At 54.7% G+C, this 20,324-nt stretch overlaps 8 protein-coding genes across 8 annotated transcripts; 3 read left to right on the top strand and 5 right to left on the bottom strand.

Moving 5' to 3' along the window:
- Positions 1-1,627: 1,627 nt before the first annotated feature.
- On the top strand, positions 1,628-6,324 carry CHGG_11081 (uncharacterized protein; the record flags this gene model as incomplete). Its single annotated transcript, XM_001230256.1, has 2 exons — positions 1,628-4,170; positions 4,608-6,324. 2 exons carry the CDS (start codon positions 1,628-1,630, stop codon positions 6,322-6,324), a joined length of 4,260 nt encoding a protein of 1,419 aa, XP_001230257.1.
- Positions 6,325-6,615: 291 nt separating this feature from the next.
- CHGG_11080 (uncharacterized protein) lies at positions 6,616-7,782 on the bottom strand (the record flags this gene model as incomplete). Its single annotated transcript, XM_001230255.1, has 3 exons — positions 6,616-7,062; positions 7,135-7,468; positions 7,544-7,782. 3 exons carry the CDS (start codon positions 7,780-7,782, stop codon positions 6,616-6,618), a joined length of 1,020 nt encoding a protein of 339 aa, XP_001230256.1.
- Positions 7,783-8,413: 631 nt separating this feature from the next.
- On the bottom strand, positions 8,414-9,761 carry CHGG_11079 (uncharacterized protein; the record flags this gene model as incomplete). Its single annotated transcript, XM_001230254.1, has 3 exons — positions 8,414-8,628; positions 9,168-9,485; positions 9,539-9,761. The coding sequence occupies 3 exons, from the start codon at positions 9,759-9,761 to the stop codon at positions 8,414-8,416; spliced, it is 756 nt and encodes a 251-aa protein (XP_001230255.1).
- Positions 9,762-10,658: 897 nt separating this feature from the next.
- Positions 10,659-12,779, top strand: CHGG_11078 (uncharacterized protein; the record flags this gene model as incomplete). Its single annotated transcript, XM_001230253.1, has 4 exons — positions 10,659-10,760; positions 10,885-10,934; positions 11,537-12,247; positions 12,332-12,779. 4 exons carry the CDS (start codon positions 10,659-10,661, stop codon positions 12,777-12,779), a joined length of 1,311 nt encoding a protein of 436 aa, XP_001230254.1.
- Positions 12,780-14,664: 1,885 nt separating this feature from the next.
- On the bottom strand, positions 14,665-15,423 carry CHGG_11077 (uncharacterized protein; the record flags this gene model as incomplete). The annotated part of the gene is made up of 1 exon (XM_001230252.1): positions 14,665-15,423. The coding sequence occupies one exon, from the start codon at positions 15,421-15,423 to the stop codon at positions 14,665-14,667; it is 759 nt and encodes a 252-aa protein (XP_001230253.1).
- A 370-nt stretch (positions 15,424-15,793) lies between these two features.
- Positions 15,794-16,770, bottom strand: CHGG_11076 (uncharacterized protein; the record flags this gene model as incomplete). Its single annotated transcript, XM_001230251.1, has 2 exons — positions 15,794-16,500; positions 16,710-16,770. 2 exons carry the CDS (start codon positions 16,768-16,770, stop codon positions 15,794-15,796), a joined length of 768 nt encoding a protein of 255 aa, XP_001230252.1.
- A 358-nt stretch (positions 16,771-17,128) lies between these two features.
- Positions 17,129-18,231, top strand: CHGG_11075 (uncharacterized protein; the record flags this gene model as incomplete). Its single annotated transcript, XM_001230250.1, has 2 exons — positions 17,129-17,207; positions 17,861-18,231. 2 exons carry the CDS (start codon positions 17,129-17,131, stop codon positions 18,229-18,231), a joined length of 450 nt encoding a protein of 149 aa, XP_001230251.1.
- Positions 18,232-18,748: 517 nt separating this feature from the next.
- CHGG_11074 (uncharacterized protein) lies at positions 18,749-19,772 on the bottom strand (the record flags this gene model as incomplete). The annotated part of the gene is made up of 3 exons (XM_001230249.1): positions 18,749-18,823; positions 18,932-19,446; positions 19,535-19,772. The coding sequence occupies 3 exons, from the start codon at positions 19,770-19,772 to the stop codon at positions 18,749-18,751; spliced, it is 828 nt and encodes a 275-aa protein (XP_001230250.1).
- Positions 19,773-20,324: the final 552 nt, after the last annotated feature.

Here is a 20,324-nt window from a genome sequence, read left to right as displayed (position 1 = left end):
GTAGTGGCAGCGGTAGCTGTAGAAGGTGACGTGGCGCCCTCAGGTAGAGCACCAGTCCGTCCACTGCACCAGGCCGCGCCGTCGGGTCATCTTGGGGGCCGGGATGCGGGGATGGATTACTGGGCTGGTGGGTGGGTGTTTTCTGTTGTTGTGCTGCCCGTATTTTAAGTATTCGGGACGGGGTGATGAGAATGAATGCTGGAATCGTGTGGTATTGATATTGGGGGAGTTGACTCTTTCTTCGAGGGATTTAACTTGTTCAGTTGGATCAAGGTTTTGGTTCAGGTTTGCGCAAAAAGGAAGTTAAAAGTTGTGTCGGTCTCCCATGGCCCCCCTTCATCTTCACCTTATATTAACATGTCCAGACTATTATTTGCGACAAAGTCACCATGTCGACGCCGTTTTCAAACACCTGAGGACCCCAGGTGCACTCGGTCAGTGTTGTCCTCCTGAGACACCTTTGCCTCTGGGCTCGGCGCGGGACACCCAAGGAAGCCAAGGAAAGGCAGCCATGGTTCTTTTCAGACAATTTCGTAAAGTCCCCTACCTGAGCTGTGATCGCTTGCCTTATGAGCTGCAGCTCGTGGGAGGGGGAAGGGGGATGCAGACAACACGTGGGAGGGGCACATCGAAGTGGCAGGCGACCAATAGTTGATCGCGCGTCCCTGTCAGCCGACCACTTTTGGTCCCGTCAACTCAGCCTTGCACTGGTGATCAACTGTTTCACATGAGACCGCAAGCCAAAATATCTCGTGAGCCTGAGTAAAAGAAAGGAGTGATTTAAGTATTGCATCATCCGGTGTCGGCAACTAGTGCCCCTGACTCCTGACCCCTTTCCACTCCAAGTCAAGACTCAAGCGACCCCTTGCACCTAGGCAACAACATCCCTCACCACTACCGAACTCTGCACTCACGCCTTATCCCGATGAGACGGTGTCGCAAACCCCAGCGTCCGCTTCACGCCATTCCACACGGTATAATACGACCGCAGCAACGGCGTACCCACGATCCACGCAGGCCGGCCATGGATCAGCTCGCGCGCCACCCGCTCCGGATCTGTATACACGCCCCGGCAAATCCCCGGCATACCCGGATACTCGCCCACATTCACATACTCCCTCTTCACCACCGCCTCCACCTTCCGCTCCGCACTCCCCAACACAAACGTCACATCCTGTTGGCACCTGCAGGGCTAGCGCCCTGCAGGTTGGCCTGTGCACAAGCCCACTCACAGTTCTTATGTAGTTTCGGCTGCTGCAGCTTTAGCTGCAACAACCTCAATCCTTTTTAGGCACTTCCTCTGCCCCAAGAGGTTATGAGCCCTCACGTTTTCCTCTGTGTTCCCTTTTCATTTTCTGGCAATATTGAAGCCCTCTTTTAGTCAGGGGATTAATATCGCCGCGTTCTTTTGGTGTTTTGGTTGCTTGCAGCGGCTGAATCGCTCTCTGGTGGCCTGGTCGCAGACCCCCACCATCGTCAGGAAGACTGCGCAAAGTCAGTCGCGCCAGTCAACCGCATCTCTTTCTCTCTCTCTCGACAGGGCATTCAAACAAGCGTTTGAACGCGTCGGGATCGTCTTGTCGCCTACTTTGAAGTTAAAAGTGCGCGATCTCCCAGTCAAGTCAAAATGCCCGACAACGACAACCCTCTGGCTGGCCTCCCGCCGGCCAACAACGACATCATCGACGACGGCGACGATGATGACCTCGATTTGACCAAGATCACAGTGCCTACCATCATTCCACTTAAGGGTGACCACAACCTGGAGGAGTGGAAGCTGGAAGTTCGTGTCGCATTTCGCCTTCTCAACATCACCAAGTTCCTCGATGGTACGGCTGTTGAGCCTCCCGCGAATGCGTCGTCCAAGAAGAAGAACAAGTTCCGCGTCCAACAGACTGTTGCATACGCGGCTCTTTCGAAGTCAGTCGCCCCGGTCAGGGACATAATCAAGAGCAACGGCTACGTGTATGCCGAGGACGACTTCGACCCATACAAGCTTTACCTTGCGACCTGCAAAGCCTTGACAGGCATGTCCGACGAAGGTTGGTGTGGTATGGTGTGGGAACTCTCCCAGATCAACGCCAGCAACTACGACACCTTGCGCGCTTTCGTCTCGCGTTTCCATTACCTGATTGCGAAGCTCAAGGACGTGGGCATCAACCTTCCAGACAGGTTCCTACAGGCGCAACTCCTTTTGGGTTTGAAGACATACGATGCCAACTGGGTCGACATGCTTCGCTTCCAACTGCAGACTGGACAGTTGGATTACGAGAAACTGCTCAACCTCGTCACGACTAAGGCTAACGAACAGACCATGTTCAACATGTCGGCCACGTCGAATCAAACCGCCAAGAAGGGCAACAATCAGCAAGCCGGACAGCAAAAGTCTCGGCCTCAGTCACAACAACAAGCTGGCGCTCAGTCAGGGTCACTCTGCGGCGACCCCAGGTGCGGTAAATACCATCCAAGCACCCCGAGACACCCGTACCACGACATCTGCAAACTACACCATCCTGGCGGCAATGATGAGTGCTGGGTTGTGCACCCAGAGAAAAAGAAGGAATACCATGCGCGTAAGAAGAAAAACGACGCGTCAAGCAACACTTGCAACACCAACAGCAGCGGTACGCCTGATGGTGGGAACAACAACAACGCCAACCGTGGCATATTCAACTTTGACTCAGGCGTCATGAACGGCGTCAACAACAATAGGGCCAATGCCTTGATCAACACCGTCCATCTGATGACAGCGATTGATGTCTACAACCTTGACATTGCTGACGACGGTGCTGAGCCCTCTGAGGCTGCAGACAAAGTCGTCGCCTCTGCAGTAGTTGGATCCATCTCTGCAGACTCAAAGATCACTCGGGACACTGTTTGCCTAGATTCGGGCGCTTCAAACAGCGTATTCAACGAATCCAAGTGGTTTGACGACCTGTCTGAGCTTGATCAACCTGTTAAAGTCGCCTCTGCAAATGGCGGCACCTCGAATCACGCCCTGGGAGGTGTGGTTTCTCTCTCATGCGAGCGGTCGTGCGGTGGCCTTACCAACTTGACCATCCGCAACGCCATTTACTCCAAGGATACGCCTCTCAATCTCGTGTCAACCGGGCAACTGCGTCGCCGTGGGGCGGTGTTTGACGGTCTGACTGACCGTCTTATCCTCAAGGACAACCCTGCTCAGGAAGTCGCACAGCTCGGTTGGGTTGGAGACATCTCGGTCTTCAAACTAAATTCTATTCCGGTCCAGAGTACTGAAGTCGTCCTGGTTGCCATTCAGCATCTGGCTCTCCCCGCCATTGACTACGAAGTCATGCATCGTCGTTTGATGCACGCGTCAATGGACAAAGTTATCAAAGCCTGCAGGCAAGCAGGTATCAAGATTAACACCCGCGATGCAGGTAGCCATCGTTGCAAGTGGTGTTATCTTGGCAAGTCGCAGCAATTGATATCCCACGACAAACTGCCCGCAGTGTCGCGCGCGTTGCAGCGCATCCACGTCGACTCCATTCCACACAAGCCTACTGGCATTGGCGGGAAGAATCACGCCATCCACATCGTTGACCAGTACTCTGCTTACCATTGGTATGTCGCCATTGGAAGCAAGTCGGATGGCTTCACGGCGCTTACCAACTATATCGTCTTTGTGGAGGTACAATCAGGGACCTTAGTCCAAGAGATCCATGTCGACAATGGCACCGAGTTCAGCATGGATAAGCTGAGGGACTGGTGTCTTGCTCGTGGCAAGAAGTTGACACCCATATCGCCAAACTGTCCGCAACAGAACCCAATGGCAGAACGCGCAGGCCGTACCATTGTTGAGGGCGCCCGCACTGCGAATCTGGAGGCGGGATTTCCTGAAGAATACTGGCCGTTGGCGGAGGAGGCGTTTGTTCATGTTTTGAACCGCCTGCCAACCTCCCACAATACAGACGACAAGTCACCTATGCAAACACTGGGTGAGTCGCTTGGTCTCGCGCGGGATCAGTGCATTCCACGCATCCACCACCTCAGGGCGTATGGTGCGATCACCTTCGTCCACATCCACGATAAGAAGGTTAGACCACAGGGCCGCAAGATGCTGGCAAAGGCCATTGAGGGGAAGCTCTGTGGCTACGAAGGCAATTCGGGCAAGGTCTACCGCATCCGACTGAATGCAGTGGGCGTATTGTACGCGCCAGAGATGCGCGGTTCATTGAGGAACTGACTGAGCCTGACGACACAACTGTCGACAACGAGCCAATCTACGAAGCAACCTTCAAGGATGTTTACCACGAGGACGAGTTCTTCAAGACAGTTGTCTACCTTGATCACGACGTCGTCGACCGCCCTACACCTGCGAATAAGGTGCAGTTTGACGACAACCCTGTCATTGTGGAGGACTCCGCTGTACTTGACAAGGAAGCCGACACGCCAGAGAACATTGACACTGGCCTCCAAACCCCTGAACCGACCCCTGAACCTGCGGGGGCTGACGACCACTTTGACACCGAAGGCATGGTGGATCAGGAAGATCAGGAAGTTCGGAACGACAGCATCTTCAACACTGAGGAGACACGCCCACGTCGAGGGGCCTTGCCACCTGGTTATTATTCAACCCTCAACAGCAAGGGCAAAGAGGCCGCTGAAAAACTGCTTGCAGGGCTTTTCGTGGATCTTGATCAGTTTGAGCTTGAGGCGCCAGAGATGATCATGTCAGTGATTGACAATAAGGACCTCTTCGCACCTACCCACGCCAAGATCCCCAAGACTTACAAGGAAGCGTCAAAGCGAACTGACTTTTATACGCACTGGCAACCTGCTTGCCAGGAACAATACGACAAATTGATCGCGTCTGGCACCTGGAAGCTGGTTGACAGGCCTCCTGGCGCCAATGTTCTCCCTGGCAAGTGGGTATTCGACCAGAAGTTTGACGACCAAAGCAACTGGGTGCGGAATCGCGCCCGCTGGGTTGTCTGTGGTAACTTCGAGAATGGCGACTACCAGCCGTACGAGGTCTACTCAGCTGTTGTACATGCATCAACAGTCCGTATCTTCTTCAACCTTGTGGCTGCACTGGACCTCGAGTGCCACCAGTTTGACGTCGTGAGCGCGTTTCTGAACGCCATTGTTCCTGACGACGTGGATGTCTACGTCCGGCAACCCACAGGGTTCGAGGATGGCACTGATAAAGTGTGCCGCCTCGTAAAGGCCCTCTATGGCCTTCAACGTTCGTCATTGTGGTGGTACCAGACCCTCGTTCCGGAGCTCAAGAAACTGGACTTTGAGCCGTTGACAACAGACGGCTGCATGTTCAAACATACCGGAAATGGCGCCCTGCTTCTGATCTACGTCGACGACTTCCTTCTTGCGGCGCCGACTGTCGAGAGTATCAATAAGGTCGCCGACGTGTTGGGTTCCATCTTCGAGCTGAAGTGCCTGGGCGAGGCCCGCACTTTCCTTGGTTATACGGTGTTCCGCGATCGCGACAACCGTGTTATCTACGTCAATCAGGCGACTTACGTCACGAAGATCCTGGAGCGATTCGGCAAGACGAACCTCCACGCAGTAAAGACTCCCTGGATCACGGGCGGCTTCAATCTTCCGAAGACCTACGATGTGGTTGAATCAGCCACGAAGGGGTATCAATCAGAAGTCGGCGCCATCAATTACCTGGCAAACGGTACTCGTAGCGACATATCCTACACTACCATGCGACTGGGCGAGGCAAATTCGGGGCCCTCGAGCGCCCATCTTCAACTTCTTCAGCACTTGTGGCGATACATCTCGGGCACGCGCGACCTTGGAATTCGCTGTGGTGGAGGTATCACGCCCTCAAACCTACAACTGCGGGCTTATGGCGATGCCAGCTTCGCGACCGACCTGTTGACACGCGTGTCGGTTGGGGGTCACGTTGTCATGATCGGCAACTGCCCTGTGGTCTGGAAGGCCAAGAAACAAACACTCGTCACTCTGTCGAGCACTGAGGCAGAGTTCATCAATTTGACGCCTACGGCGCTGTCGCTACTGTGGGTAGCCAATGTATTGAAGGACGCTGGGTATCAACAGAATGCGCCTCTGTTGTTCTTTACCGACTCAGCCAACGCCAGGGCGATTGCCCTGAACCCTCTTAACACCGCCAGAACTTATCACATTGACCTGCGGTACAAATGGATAATCCAACGCATGGCCATGGGCCAATTCCAACTGGACCACGTCGGCACTGATGATATGGTAGCTGACGGCCTTACAAAGGGCCTGAGTGGTGCGAAACACGCTCAGTTCGTCAAACAGTTGGGTCTCTGCGTTCCCCCTCTCCGTGAAGGGAAGATCCGGGCCGATTGAGCAGTGTCTGATAGGAGCAGTCGGCGTGGATCAGTCAACAAATGGAGGTTGGACTGCATGGATCTAAATGGAAATTACAACAAGATCTGGGGTCACGTGGCAGGCTGGGACCATCAAGGAGGCTTTGTTCAGGAGGATCAACACCATGTTAAAGTATCACAACTTCCGCATTGGGAAGGGCCTCTGTACGTAGTATAGCTTCGCATCTGTGTGTGCGCTTGGGGGGCTGTGTTGGCACCTGCAGGGCTAGCGCCCTGCAGGTTGGCCTGTGCACAAGCCCACTCACAGTTCTTATGTAGTTTCGGCTGCTGCAGCTTTAGCTGCAACAACCTCAATCCTTTTTAGGCACTTCCTCTGCCCCAAGACATCCCTCGCCGCGCGATCCAGCACGCCACACGGCGCCCCCCACGCCCCGCGCTCATCCAGCGGCCGAATCTCGCTCGACATGCGGCCGTACAGCTCCGCCGTCATCTCCCGATCCGGCGTGATGATCGTCGCGCCGCCCGTATCCACCAGCGTGACGGCATCGGTCGAGTTCGCTAACATAGGCCCGTCCCCGACCCGCGCCCCGCGCACATCTACTACCCACCGCCACCGCGACTCCGACAGCGGCCAGTTGAGCGGGATCGTGCGCAGCGTGCCGGGCACGTACTGCGAGCGGTCCGTGCCGCCCAGCGTGAGCACCCCCGCGCGGCGCGGCACGCGCGCGAAGGAGAAGCTGAATTCCGGCGCGGGGAGCTGCCCCGTCGCGGCTAGGTGTCAGAACACGGGCTAGTACGCGGTGCTGGCGCCCTGCGTCTCGTCCCATACCGCGTAGGGGGTTGATCCCAGCCCGAAGATGCCGTCGGGGGGCTGGTCGCGCAGGCCAGAGGAGTAGTTGTCGCAGATGAGGAACTCGCTGGCCGGCGGGCCGCGCCCGCCCATGCGCACCGTGTCGGTGACGACGGTGCAGTTGGCGCCTTGGACTTCGGGGGTTGAGGTGGTGCCGCCGCCTTGGCTGCCGAAGGTGACTTCGAGCTTGTAGCCGGGCTGGGCGGAAAAGGTTTGCGACGCGGTTGGGTCGTAGAGTGGGTGGTTGCCGCAGGTGGTGCAGTTTTTGTGGGCGATCAGCATGAGCGAGGCGCCCGTGTCGAAGATGAGTTTGCTGTGAGGGGGGGTCAGAAATGGGATGAGGTAGGTACCAGACCTAGGTGTATGGGTCGGTTTGATTGCCACTTACAATTTCTGCGGCGGAGTGTCGACGGTGATCTCGCCGTACCATTGCAGCTGTGTCTGGCCCCTTGTCCACACTTCCAGGTCGATGTTGACGGGCCGCCCGTAGTCCTCGGGTTTAGTGTGGCCGCCGAGCTGGAAGGGAGACATGTGTTGGGGGATCGGATCCAACGAGGGTTTGGTTTCGGGCAGTGCTGCCCCCCATGCTGGGCCGAGCTGGAGAGCGATCCAGAGCAGCATCTTCATGGTCGCAGTGGGTTAGACGATATGGCAGTCAGGTTCTGGCTGGGTTGGTATCGTATCGTAGACTCGTAGTCAGCTGTGATTGGGATGCTGCCAGATGCACTAACACTGAACAGGGCAATATGCCAATACCTGAACCAGGTGACGGTTTGGCAAGACTTCAAAGAGTGGAATGAGCAGGCCTTATAACTTTGGGAACTTGCATTCTCAATCATGAGCGCGGTTCTTTTTAACATAGCATATTGCAGATGATAGATCGCACAATGCTAATGAGAGGCATCCGCCACAGTCTCGGGTCCCCCTTGGCGAAATGGAGGGGGGGCTGAACAATGACAGTGCATTTAAACAACAATATTAAGTAGTGGTTGGAATGCAAGCCGGCCACAGTCCAGATGAACCACAACCCACTGCCCCCTCCCGTTTTTCGCGCCAACCGCAGAAAGCCTGCATATATTGACAAACGTGTCTCGGGTTCCGGGGCGCGCGGTGCCAAACCATAGTTGTGGGCTGGCCTGGGTCATAGTTAGTGCGTTGCGGACCGCGTGTCTGGCTGGGACCATACCCCCGACGCCCATATACGGTTGCGACTGAAATGCAAAAGTGCGACCGGGGTCTGTGAAAGCCCTCAACAAGGTCATGATCTTGCCATGTAGCCGCTGGGTTGTGCCCGTCCATTTGACGGTGTCCAGCGGTTTCCATCAAGTTCAACAAAGACAGGAACGGTCGGTTCTGGTATCCACGCTTCCCGGAATGGATGCCTGGGACCGAAGGATTGCGCAGAGGGCGAAATCGGGCCATTTACCGGCCCCGTGATAAACTGTCCCGGCGCAACCACTTGAAGCTCTGAGACTAATTAACGTCCTGGTCAGACCGACTCTGCCTTATCCTCTGTCGTTATTCTGGAGTTTGATGGGTCCAACTTACCGCCAGGTGTGATTATTTTGGGTGTTCCCTTCGGAGCCGCCCGGCCACAAGGAAACCTGTTACAAGGGCTGGAATTCCAGGGCTTGAACAATCAGCTGCCGGGGGAACCGGCAAAACCAAGTGTATTAATAAGAATAATCTTCAATGGCCTCGAGAAGTCCATGAAGAGAGAAAGAGAAGTTCTGGAGCTATCTGACATTCTGAGTCTTCTTATACATGAAGGGTTTCGGTGAGAAGATGAGAAGGTGAGGAAGGGCGTCTGACGAGGACGCCAATGAAATTAGTGAGGCTGGCCGATGAGTGGCCATTGATTTCTGAAAATGATTGGTGATGGTTGAGTCCACGTAATGATCCGTGTGACATGATGGTTGAGTCCACGATGGTTGAGTCCATGATGGTTGAGTCCATGATGGTTGAGTCCACGTAATGATCCGTGTGACACCGCCCGCCCCTTCGCAACCCACATCCACCCCGGCATTTGAAGACCAGGAATGTAAGTATGGCAATCGCGGTGAGCGTGGAAGCAAGAGTAATCCCCACAACGGCGCCGGTATGCAGTCCTACGGTTCCGCCCGCCGCAGCGCTGGTGGTGTCGGTGGTAGACTCTGTGTGGAAACCGGAGGCGCTTCCGATGCTTGATGTTGCTGTGGTAGAGGTGGAGGCTGATGTTGCGACCTCGGCCTTCATGACTTCTTCGATAAAGGCTGCGCGGTCAGAGACGTTGGAGCTGAGTCGTGCCGGCGCCATGTACCCTGGCTGACAACTTCCGGCAATGCAGGGATCTGCATGATCACAGCAGCCCATGAAGTTGGTCTTGTCGTTGGCGCAGACGTACCATTTTGCCTCGAGCTGAGACTGCTGCACTCTTGTTCCGGGATTTCGTCGTGGTTGTCGCCACTGAAGGAGGCTGGGCGGAGGCCGTCGTGAGGACATTTGCCCGAGTCGTCGGCGCAGGGATCCAGGATGCAGCATACAACGAACTCGGTCGCGTTGTTTTCGCATATGTAGAAGCTGCCACCGTCGGGGCAGCTAGCGCCGGTACTGGGAACGTTTGCCATGTTGTGGGACTGCAGTACCCTCTGGCGGGAAGGAAAGCCGCGAGAGGTAGCGAGATCGGTTTTCTTATTTTCGAGATCCTGGAGGGCTTTCGTTTCGTTCCGTGGGGTGGGTGGGCATGCGTTGAGGTGTTTGATCAAGTGCTGGTAGACTCGGGTTTGAGATCATGGACTTCGCTTCAGAATTCTTTCCCTCGGATCAAGTACAGTGGCCAAGGCCAGTCATGTTGCTCAAACCGGTCAGGCAACCCCACGACTAGTTTTGTATTCGTTGCCTTTGATAAGTTACACGCATTTGTTACCCACGAAGTGGGACAAGATTCACAGCCTGCGTATCGTAAGGGAAGCTGGGTTGCCTTGTCCAGCAGGGCATAGTAAGTGAGTCCCTTCATTGTCAGTGATCGATCGACAACATACTTGTGAGTCGTGCAGGTGGACAATACATGGCGGTTGAATACCAGGATTGCGCAGAATAGGGGTGGTGGACAGAATGACATTCGTCATCCTCACTTTTTCCGTGTCTTGTGTGTCCTAGTGAGCGCGTCACAACGCACGCCAACACACCAGCTCCACGGAAAGGCAGACGGGAACAACGCGGGCGCGGACTCCACCGAGTCAAGCCCACGGGGGACGTGTCTTCCAAACTGATACCGAGTCCTCGAGTCAGGATTGTCAGACCGGCGATAGCATGAGATTGAGGAAATGCGCTTTGCAGCCTTCATGTTGCTTGCAGCTCACGTGTCTGTTGTTTGTCAAGCAGCGCCTATAGGGTTGAGCCTGGCTGCAGACCTAGGGCCCTCAAAGCGCGGAGGCAATATCAGCTTGCGAGAAGCCAACCTTGAATTGTGCCGTGGGGGGGACACGGCGCGAGCTGCTCGTTAATTTTCATGCGATGAAGAGATGTATGGCCGCAGCGTCCAGGACTGTGCGTACACGGCCTCGATCGGCATGATTGCGCAGGGCCAGAATGACTTCGCCGCAAACGGCCGTATCTGGCTCGGCGTAGACGGCCCGAACAGCATCTCTTCGTCAACGCGGCCGCCGTGCCCACCACATTCGTTGTTTGGTACAAGGCGGCAGGCGGCGATGCGGCCAGTTTCGTGAATGCGCGGCAACCGTACATCAGCTTCTTGCTCCCCACGACAGAGGACGCGGTCTGGGTCTCGGTTGCGAATGGTGTGTCCGGAGGCTTCTCCGGGTTGTACAACCACTCGACGCGGCTGACTGCATACGGCCAGGTAGGTATTGAACACGGTCGGGGAGTTCATCACTGGGGAATGGGCCACCCTCGACGTGTCCCGAGTGGTCAACACGGCGGGCAACGGCATACTGGTGGAGGTGTTTCGAGATGCAAGTTCAACCCGACACGAGGGCTGGGAGCCGGGCTTAGGAAATGGTTATGCATTCATGGATGGTTGTCAAAATCAAAGTGTTGAGTTGATGATTTTTGGAGGCTTGGAAGAGTGTCCAAGTGCGTCTTCCTTGATGGACACAGATTAATTAGGGTTAGGATTCCTGTTCGGGCAATGGTTCGATAGAAATCGATCGCTTGCGATCTGTTCGGAAAGATCCGGCTGCCGATAATTATGGCGGGGCACAATTCCGGACGATTCCGCTCCACTCAAGATCACAAACGACCCACAAAATTGTCAGCAAGCTCGATGCTCACGCAAGCTCGACTTCCACAAAAGAGTGTCCTCGCTCGCAATCGTTGCCGCTTTTACGGCGTCGATTCGTGTGTACCCTCCACTTGCGTCAAAACAATCGTTTTTTGGTAGTCTGCGGCCAATCAAGATGAGCGCCGTCGAACAGAAACCTTCGGAGCAGCCTGCGCCCACAACGGTTGCTCCCGACACCGTCTCCACTCCCGAACCTGCTGTTGCTGCTGCTGCAGACAACGCCACCGCCGCTCCGGCACCTTCGGAAACCCCGGCAACTCCGGCTGCTCCGGCCGCTCCCGACGCATCGGGTGCCCAGGACACTCCGGCCACTGCCGGAGCCGACTCGGAAGTCCCGGCCCCCACCGAGACTAAAGAACTTGTTGAGACGAAGGAACCTGCTGAGAAGAAGGAACCTGCCGAGACGAAGGAGGCCCCCGTCGAGAAGGCACCCGTTGACGATAAAACGCCCATCACCCAACTGTGGGCCACCGCAAAGGCCACTGGCCACCCTGAGATTTGGGGCGTGACGCTCGCCGACCCTGAGACTCACGTGCCGACTCGGATCATTTTGCAGAAGTACCTCAATGCCAACGACGCCGACCTGGACAAGGCCAAGGACCAGCTCACTAAGACCCTCGAGTGGCGGGCCAAGACCAAGCCTCTGGAGCTCGTCAAGAAGGCCTTCAGCAAGACCAAGTTCGACGGCCTGGGTTATGTCACCAAGTACGTGCAGGATGGCTCCACCGAGCCCGAGGCCAAGGAGGTGTTCACCTGGAACATCTACGGCGGCGTCAAGTCGATTGACGAGACCTTTGGAAAGCTGGAAGAGTAAGGATTGCATCCTCCATAGGAGGGCCGTGAAATGGCATGGACCTGCCTTCTTGCTAGCCTATCTGCTAACCCCTCTGCTAGGTTCCTCGACTGGCGAGTGGCACTGATGGAGCTCGCGTTACAGGAACTGGACCTCGCGTCGGCGACTAAGCTCATCACGGCCGAGTACGACCCGTACAAGATCTTCCAGGTGCACGACTACAAGTCCATCAGCTTCCTGCGCCAGTCGCCACAGGTCAAGTCGGCCAGCGCCGAGACCATCAAGGTGTTCGCGCAGAACTACCCGGAGCTGCTCAAGGAGAAGTTCTTCGTCAACGTCCCCGCCATCATGGGCTTCGTCTACGCGTTCATGAAGCTCTTCGTCGCCCCCAAGACCATCAAGAAGTTCCACCCCATGTCCAACGGCGGCAGCCTGGCTGTCGAGTTTGCCGACAGCAAGGTAGCTGCGCTGGGGGAGAAGCTGCCGGCCAACTACGGCGGCAAGGGTGCCGAATTAGAGGAGCAGGGTAAGGGGCCGTTGCTTGAGTAGGTTTATTGTAATGTAGCTAGGACAACATTGATTGTACAATTGTTTTAGCATGAGACCAAACCCTTCGTAGCGGCTGTTTGCCGTGCAAGGATAAATTTGTTTGGCTGCTTGGAGGCTGATTACGTCCCGCTGGGTTTTAGGTGACGGCTAATGTTGTGAAAGGCCATGCTGCCATGTATCTTCTCTGAAGGAATTCCAGTCAGCAACGAGGAAAAATAAAAAAAAGAAGAAGAAATAGTACAACCCCTTCCGTTGTTACCTTCGGGTACCCTACTAAGACCCCAGCCCATCATAGCTATACATCTTTTGTCATAGAAAACATCCGACACAGAAGCGCCCTTTGTGAATCCCTCATCTGGTGTCACGAGTAGGGAGAGCGGGGAGCGCAGGGCGCAACCCGAACCAATCGTTAAGGCAGCCAATCAGGGAGAAGAATCGAGATAGCAAGGCTGTCTAGGCGATCGCTGGGAAAAGGACTTGATCGGTAGCGATCAAGGTGGCCGTCAACGGCCGGAGCGATCGCGAACGGTCGCTCGCGATCACTACGATCCAGGGAGCACAGGCACGAGAGGTACCTATGGGCTCAGATAGTATATAGTCACTCGTTCTGGAGAGCTCTGGGAGTTCTCCAGTTAGCAATCACAACTACAATTCGCTACAAGCTCGGAAGCCTACTGTTGAGACAAGTCTTTGTTGTGCACCCTTTGGCTGCACCGAACCTAAGCACCCTTGAGAGATTACCTTCGACCGAAGCTGAACCCTAACAGGACAGGGTCCTGAAGTAGGTTCGTCACATCTGGCCTATGACACAGCAGAACGAAGCACGCCGCTTGAGGTCTGCTCCTTTCGAACACCCATCGACCATTCGCCACAGAAAATCCATTCTAGCCCCGGAAACAGAGCGACGTACTTGTCCGCTTCCCAAATCATGCGTCTGCGGTGAAGGCGCTCCCAATTAACGAGGGGTGTTGTCCATCTTATTTCTGCGTCACCATCCTCCTCCCCCGGTGGAACAATTGGATCACCATAGTAGTCTTCCACGTACAAAAACAGCCCATCGCCAGGATCAAGGTATGTGTCTCGCGAGAAGGCGAGTCTCTTGAGCCTTCTCAACCCTCTGAGGTTTGCCCGCAGCGCGTCGTGGTCGATCAACCATTGATGACGCCACCCATAGCTGTCGCCAACGCTGAGATGCAACTGCTCCAATGACTCGATTTTCCCAATGGCGGCAATCGATGTTGTGGCAAGGGTCAAGGTGGTTTGTCCAGGTCGTTGTCTCTTATCGATCCAGGGTTGCTGCCACCCCAAGCTCAGGGAAGTGAGATTCGACTACCTACCGTCGGAAAGGCAGGGAAGGAGAAGTGAGTCCATGTTCAGTGCCATGTCATAGCCCACCGACAGTGTTTCAAGGTGCGGATGGCGTGAAATGAAGCCCAAAATATCTAGCATGCCCTCCGGGCTGTCCCGGTTAAAAAACTACGGCACCTTCAGCGTCTTGAGGTAGCGGAAAGGTTGACAGGCGGATAAGGCCTGTCTGTAATTCGGGGTTGGAATTATACCTCGAAAGCAGGGTAAGACAAGGTGTCTTAGCGATGCAGAAAAAAGTGAAGACCAAGCCGTCGCATCCAAGTCCGATTTGATAGAATAGGGAAAGATGTTAGAGACAGGGGAACAAGATAGGTTCTCGGCTGAAGGAAATCGATCCCGTGCCGGTGAAGCACATGCCGTCAAAGGAGAGATACTTGAGGGTCGTGTTGCAACTCCGCAGAAGGGACCTGATCAAGAGCGAATCCGTTGTCGGAGCACGTTCATGGGCGTCGTCGGCCAGTTCTGTATCAACCCGGAAGCAATACCTGCAGATATAAGTGCCGAAGGATAGATATTCTCATGAAGGCGCTACCGGAGCCGTGGGCGCTTCGAAGGTGGTTGGTTCCCCCATATTGGCCGCCACAGACATCTCGAGACGTCGTATGGGTAGATGGGTAATGGTTTCAAGGGAGAAGGGGATGCCAAGGCACGTGCCACGCATCCAAGAAAGTGACTCGAGATTTGGCATTGCCTCTTTCAGGACGGTCAAGAGAGGGGCGCGGAACGTCGTAATGTACTTGCTGGCGGCGTCAGTGGGTTGGTAAAGCCGCCTGGCAGAGCGAGTTACGGCTGTAGGTTGGGCTAGAGCATCGTTTGGGTTGTAACGGTGGTCATACAGTGAGAGACACTCTATGCGTTGGTGTATTGTCACTCTGCGCATGCAAGGCCCAACAAAAAATCGGCGGGTAGTATCGCTTGGGATGTCGCTGCTACCGCGCCGGATGCGGGTCTCCTCTAAGAGCCGATGAAGAAGTTGACCTGACCGTCCAAGCGGGTCACATTTGTCGGCCTCGTATTTAAAGCAGACCTCGGCAAACTGGTAGCAAAGAGCTAGCTGTCTGCAATCGCTGTTAACCAAAGCCAGGGCAGCAAGAGTCGCGCGGTCATCTGCCATCAGATCCACGATATTAATTAGGATATCAAGCGGGAGACCCAAGAGGAGATCCTGGGATGCAGCCGGGTAGGCCTCCACGGGTTTTGTAATTTTACCCAGCATCGCCTTGTTCTGTTCTCCGGACCCATATCCGTCGTCGCCGCTTAAGGAAAGGTCGGCCATAAGGGGTGAAAGCTCGTGGCTTCTGAGTCGTACTTCGCGATGACTGACGAATTCAGAATGGTTAGCGAGATACAACGAGAGATACGACGAGAAATAGGCAAGCCCAAGACGGATGATATTTTGCGGAGATGAAACGCACAATAGACGTAGGCAGGTAGGTAGTTAGAGGGATGAAGTTAGGTAGGTATATTATTATTCATACTCCGCTATGCCCTAGGGCGTGCCGGACCCTCAGCTATTTAGTGTACAGGAAAACCGTGCCCTCCCGGGCCGGGTGAAAAAACCCATACCAACAATCAAGGAGCGATGCGTTTTAGTGAGCCCACATATACAAAGAGAGGAGGCCTCCTGGCCTCCGAACGGGGGCGCTTCAGGCCGCCGCTTCCAGCTCGAGCCTCCTGGCTAAGTTGTACATCGGCAGCTTCCCCGAGTCCATCAGCCAGTCGAGAACTCTCCTCGCGAGCCGTGCAGTCGTGGGATTGGTGCCGTGTAGAACAGAGTAAAAGTCCCGTCGTGTCCAAATTCCAGTTCTCTCCCATCTTCTAGTCAACGGTGGGGCCAAACACCACACTACCAGGTGTTCGGCAGTCTCTCGTCCCTCGCCACACTCGCAGGCAGGAGTCAGAACCTCCGGGACTCCCCGTGTAAACAAGAAGTCCCGTAAGCCTATCGCTCCCGTCCGGATTTGAATCAGCAGTGAGCTCTTTGCCTTGCTGAGACCGTCGTGCCTCCTTAGGGTTTCGTTCCGGAATAGCGTCTCCTGCTGATGGTCAAAGTCGTCCGCCGGCCTGGTGATTGCCCTGCCGTCCCGTTCCTTTAACCACCTGGCTTTCCAAGCCTCTTCTACTACCCTGTTCGTATCAACGGTTCCCCCCGTCCAGCGCATGACCGTGCCCGCGGCTCTCTCCACCGCCGTAGGCCCTTGAGGTCCCAAGGTTCGCGGTCGGCCCCTGTTGCCCCTCCTCGAGCTAAGTCTCTGCTGTATCTTGCGGCAGGCGGTGAGGACAACGCTCGCCGCCGTCTTCTTGCCGCCTCGACCGTCGTCCAGATCGGGTCGTTGGAGTCGGTTTTCGAAATCTGCAAGCCGTTTGTTTAGGTACAAGTCTAATGGTGGTACCCATGTCTCTTAGGTAGGTATATGGATGACGTTGATTAGATGGATGAAGTTAGATGTAGTTATGAAGCAGCAATGAATCATGATGTAAGCTCGGCGAGGGGGGAGGCACCCAAGGAAGTGCCTAACTCGAGTCCGTTGCGCTTATTTTCTTTCACGTGATGTTAGTTACTTGGGCCTGCTTGTTTCTTCTGGGTTCGGGCAAGTTGAATATGACGTGTATGTGGTGACATGGTGCCACCAGACACTACGCGTGTACCCCGCCTTAGGAAAAGCTCAACTTCGCCTTTTTTGGAAGAATAAGGTGGTACCTTAGGTCATTACTTACCTTTCGGCTGCCCTAACTCTAAATGTTCCTGAGGTAACAAGTAGGTAAAAAATGGTAAAACACCCTGATGACGAAAAGACAGACCAGGTGCGAGAGAGCTAGCCTGAGACATTCTCTCAGATTTTTCTTGTTGATAGGTAGTTTGTAAACTGGAAGTACATGATAAATAAATGCCCTAGGAAATTTGGACGCGCTAGGCAGGTGGTCTTTCTGTGTACCGTAGTGGGAAAATCAATTTGGTGGCATGCCTTACCAGGGCCAACATGCCTTGCCACAACAACATGCCATGCCATGGCAACATGCTATGCCATGGCAACATGCTATGCCACCCTCCCCACCAAAGTAGCTTCCAACTCGAGACAACTATATATCCTCGTATAAAGAAGGAGCACCGTATCATTTAAATACAGGTAGTTTGGTCAAGTAGTTCAATAAATCACTTTTTCCCTCTTCGCGCGTGCCTCTGTTCGACTTCGTAATTGTACCCATTTCTCTTCGTTCCGAAATTCGATATTGAAGTTGATGGTTGGTGCCTGTAATTGACCCAGGGCTTCAGAAAGGTTATAGGGGGTTCCCAATTCTTTTGGAAAGAGTTCCACTCCTTGAACAGTAGAAAATCACTCCTTGAACAGTAGCCCCACTAAACCTCTCACCGCCTAATTAATAAGCACGCGCAAGGGGGTGCACACATGCGGACTGAGAAAAGGGTTCAATTCGCTGCGGCCACCATTGAAGGTATTCCGAATCTAATATATATTAACATTGCCAAATTTCTGGGGACTGTGATCAACATCGTCCTTCTTTGATTGCCTAATTAGGCTGGACGATAATGCAGTCCTGCGAGCCCTGCGACTGCTGAGATGCCTGGCCAGTCTTCCCTACCGGTGCAGCCAGCGCATTCGAGACGGAGGCCGAGGTACTAGCTAATGAGGTTGAAGCTCCTATAGCGGCTGAAATCGATGTCTTCTGCATTTTCTTGGTGTTTTGGACCGCAGATGTAGCCGGCCGCTTGGCCGGCCTGACCGTCACCAGGGCAGCCTCCTCCTCCAACTCGTCGATACCAGATTCCTCCCACTGGGAACGTTTGCGCCGAACTGACGGCTTCGTCGGCCTCGGATTTGTCCCTGATGCTGGGACTGGTGGCGTTGAGGTCTGTAGGACAGCTGGCGCAGTTAAGGCGGTGCCTCAGGTGCCTTGGTCTCTTGTCCCGCAAAGGGGCCGCTCCCTCTGGTCCGCCCCTTGGCTTTCACAGTCGCTGGAGGGAGGTAGAGGACCCGGTGACTTCACTGCAGGTGCCAGCGGCAGAAAGTGGCAGGCGGTGAGTGATTTCGCCGGCAGAAAGGTGGGGCTACTGTTCAAGGAGTGATTTTCTCCTGTTCAAGGAGTGGAACTCTTTGGAAAAGGTGGGGCGGGTTGGCACGGCATGTTGCTGTGGCATGGCATGTTGCGGTGGCACGGCATGTTGAAAAAACATGCAAATCAATTGGGGCAAGCGTTTACAGGCCCAGCAAGGCATGCCACCCCCTATAGAACCCCGCTGTGGGTAAGGAAGATGATATGTCCGTCCTAATTATTGGTTCAGTTATTGCCGGTCTCTTTGTGGTATAATTAAGTTGTAGACGGAAGAATCCCATTTGCCATGTGACAACCCCAAATCTAACCAACCTAGCACAGCCCGGAGTAAATCTAACCAAGTTCCCAATAATCCCTGGTATCTCCCAACTAACCTATCACATTTCGTGACTGTCCGAGTATCGACATTGATAGACCCTTCCAAGAAAAAAAAGACAAGGAATAACCTGTTCCCCAACCCACCACCGAACATTTCCTCTTGTAAATAAGCAGCAACAGTCCCTCCCCACACAACCAAAAACGGCTGCTGTTCACAGACGCCTTTGCCTTCTTAACTGAGATCGGTGGCTGTCACAGCCGTTTTTCGAGCGATGCGGCAAGAAGTCCTACACAAAAACGACATATTAGCGCAACTGTCCGACACCACAAAATGGACGATGGGGGGTTAAGAAAGGGAAGGAAGGGGAGGGGGGGGGGGGTGAATTCAAACTTACCCTCGACACGCGCGAGGTCGGCATCCTCCAGACGTCGCAGAGCAACTCCAGCAGCTCCTCCTCCTCGGGCAGCCAGTGCTGGCCCTCGGTGCCGTGCCTTCGGGGCGTGATGATCTGCAGTAGGCGCCTGATGTTGGCGGCGTCGGCGGGCGGAAAGGCGGACAGGTCGGGCACCGCAGGCGGGCCCTGGACCTGATTTTGGACCGGCTGTCGCTGGGGGCGATGGAAGTAGAAGGGTGCCGCGGGGCCCACGGCGGGGTTGGCGGCGGCGGCCAGATTGGCGGCCGGAGCGGGGACGGGAGCGGGAGCGTGAGCGGGGACGGGAGCCCGAGCTGGGGTGGGACCAGGAGCCGGAACCGGAGCTGGAACCGCAGCCGGAGCGGGAGCCGGGGGCAGGGCTGGGCGCGGGCCAAAGAGTTGGCGGGGAGGTTCAGGGCCCAAATCCATCGCGTCGGAATTGTCCCATTCGAGCTTGGGTTTGTGATCTTCGATACTCTGCCGGACGATGTCATTCTCTGTAAACGATAAGGTGTTAGTTGAGCGCGCAGTGATTTGGCTCGGAGCTTTCCGGGCCGCCTCGCCGAGGGAAAATGGAGGACTTACCCAAATTCTTGTACTGAGAGGTCAGGATGTGCCTGACCATGTCATCCTGCTTTTGCTGGCCCTTAAGGCTGTACTCGCAGCCCTCGGTTCCACAAAACCAATGGCCAAGGTTCAACTTCACCATTGGCTGTCGAACAGGCTCATTCTTGCAGCACTTTATGTGCTTACATGAGACCCGAGTGAACTCGCCGGTCAGGCCCTCGCACCGTGGGCATGTGTATTGGATGGTAACACACATTCTGGTGGCTGGCTGTTGTGATATGTAGGTAGTTTTGAATAAGGTACCGGACCAGAGTAGAAGGTGGAATGAATGGGAAGGGTTGCAGAATGAATGAGAATGGTTTATAAAGGTTAGTAAAGGTTCTGGGAAGGGAAGAGATAATGAGAAGGGAAGAGACAGGCCAACTTTGTGGCGGCCTCAACTCAAAACACCGTGTGAATGCTTGTTACCTCCTATATGTTATGTTACAATTTGCTTATTGACTCATCGTTGTTCATTCTCCGTCCCGTCTCTCCTGCCCTTGTGATCTTTGCCCTATCTAACCGAGCAACAGCCGGTCACGCACAAAAAGTAAATCACAAAATTGGAACTATCGCCTTGAAAGGATTAGGCCACCTACTGTTCCATTGAACTTATCGAGTTGGCCCCTTTCATCGCCCGAGTTCCTACTCACATTCACAACCTCTACATGTTTTCATAACGATAACCTGGCGTTGTGCCGGCTCAGGCCCTCTTTGCTGGACGCCCTCGCTGGTTTCCTAATCGACCTCTTCTTCCTCCCATCGTCTT

This window comes from Chaetomium globosum, genomic scaffold, assembly GCF_000143365.1.
Source record: "Chaetomium globosum CBS 148.51 scaffold_11 genomic scaffold, whole genome shotgun sequence".
NCBI classification, from domain to species: domain Eukaryota; kingdom Fungi; phylum Ascomycota; class Sordariomycetes; order Sordariales; family Chaetomiaceae; genus Chaetomium; species Chaetomium globosum.
Note: the sequence above shows the minus strand (reverse complement) of the source record. Positions and strands in the feature narration are given on the sequence as shown.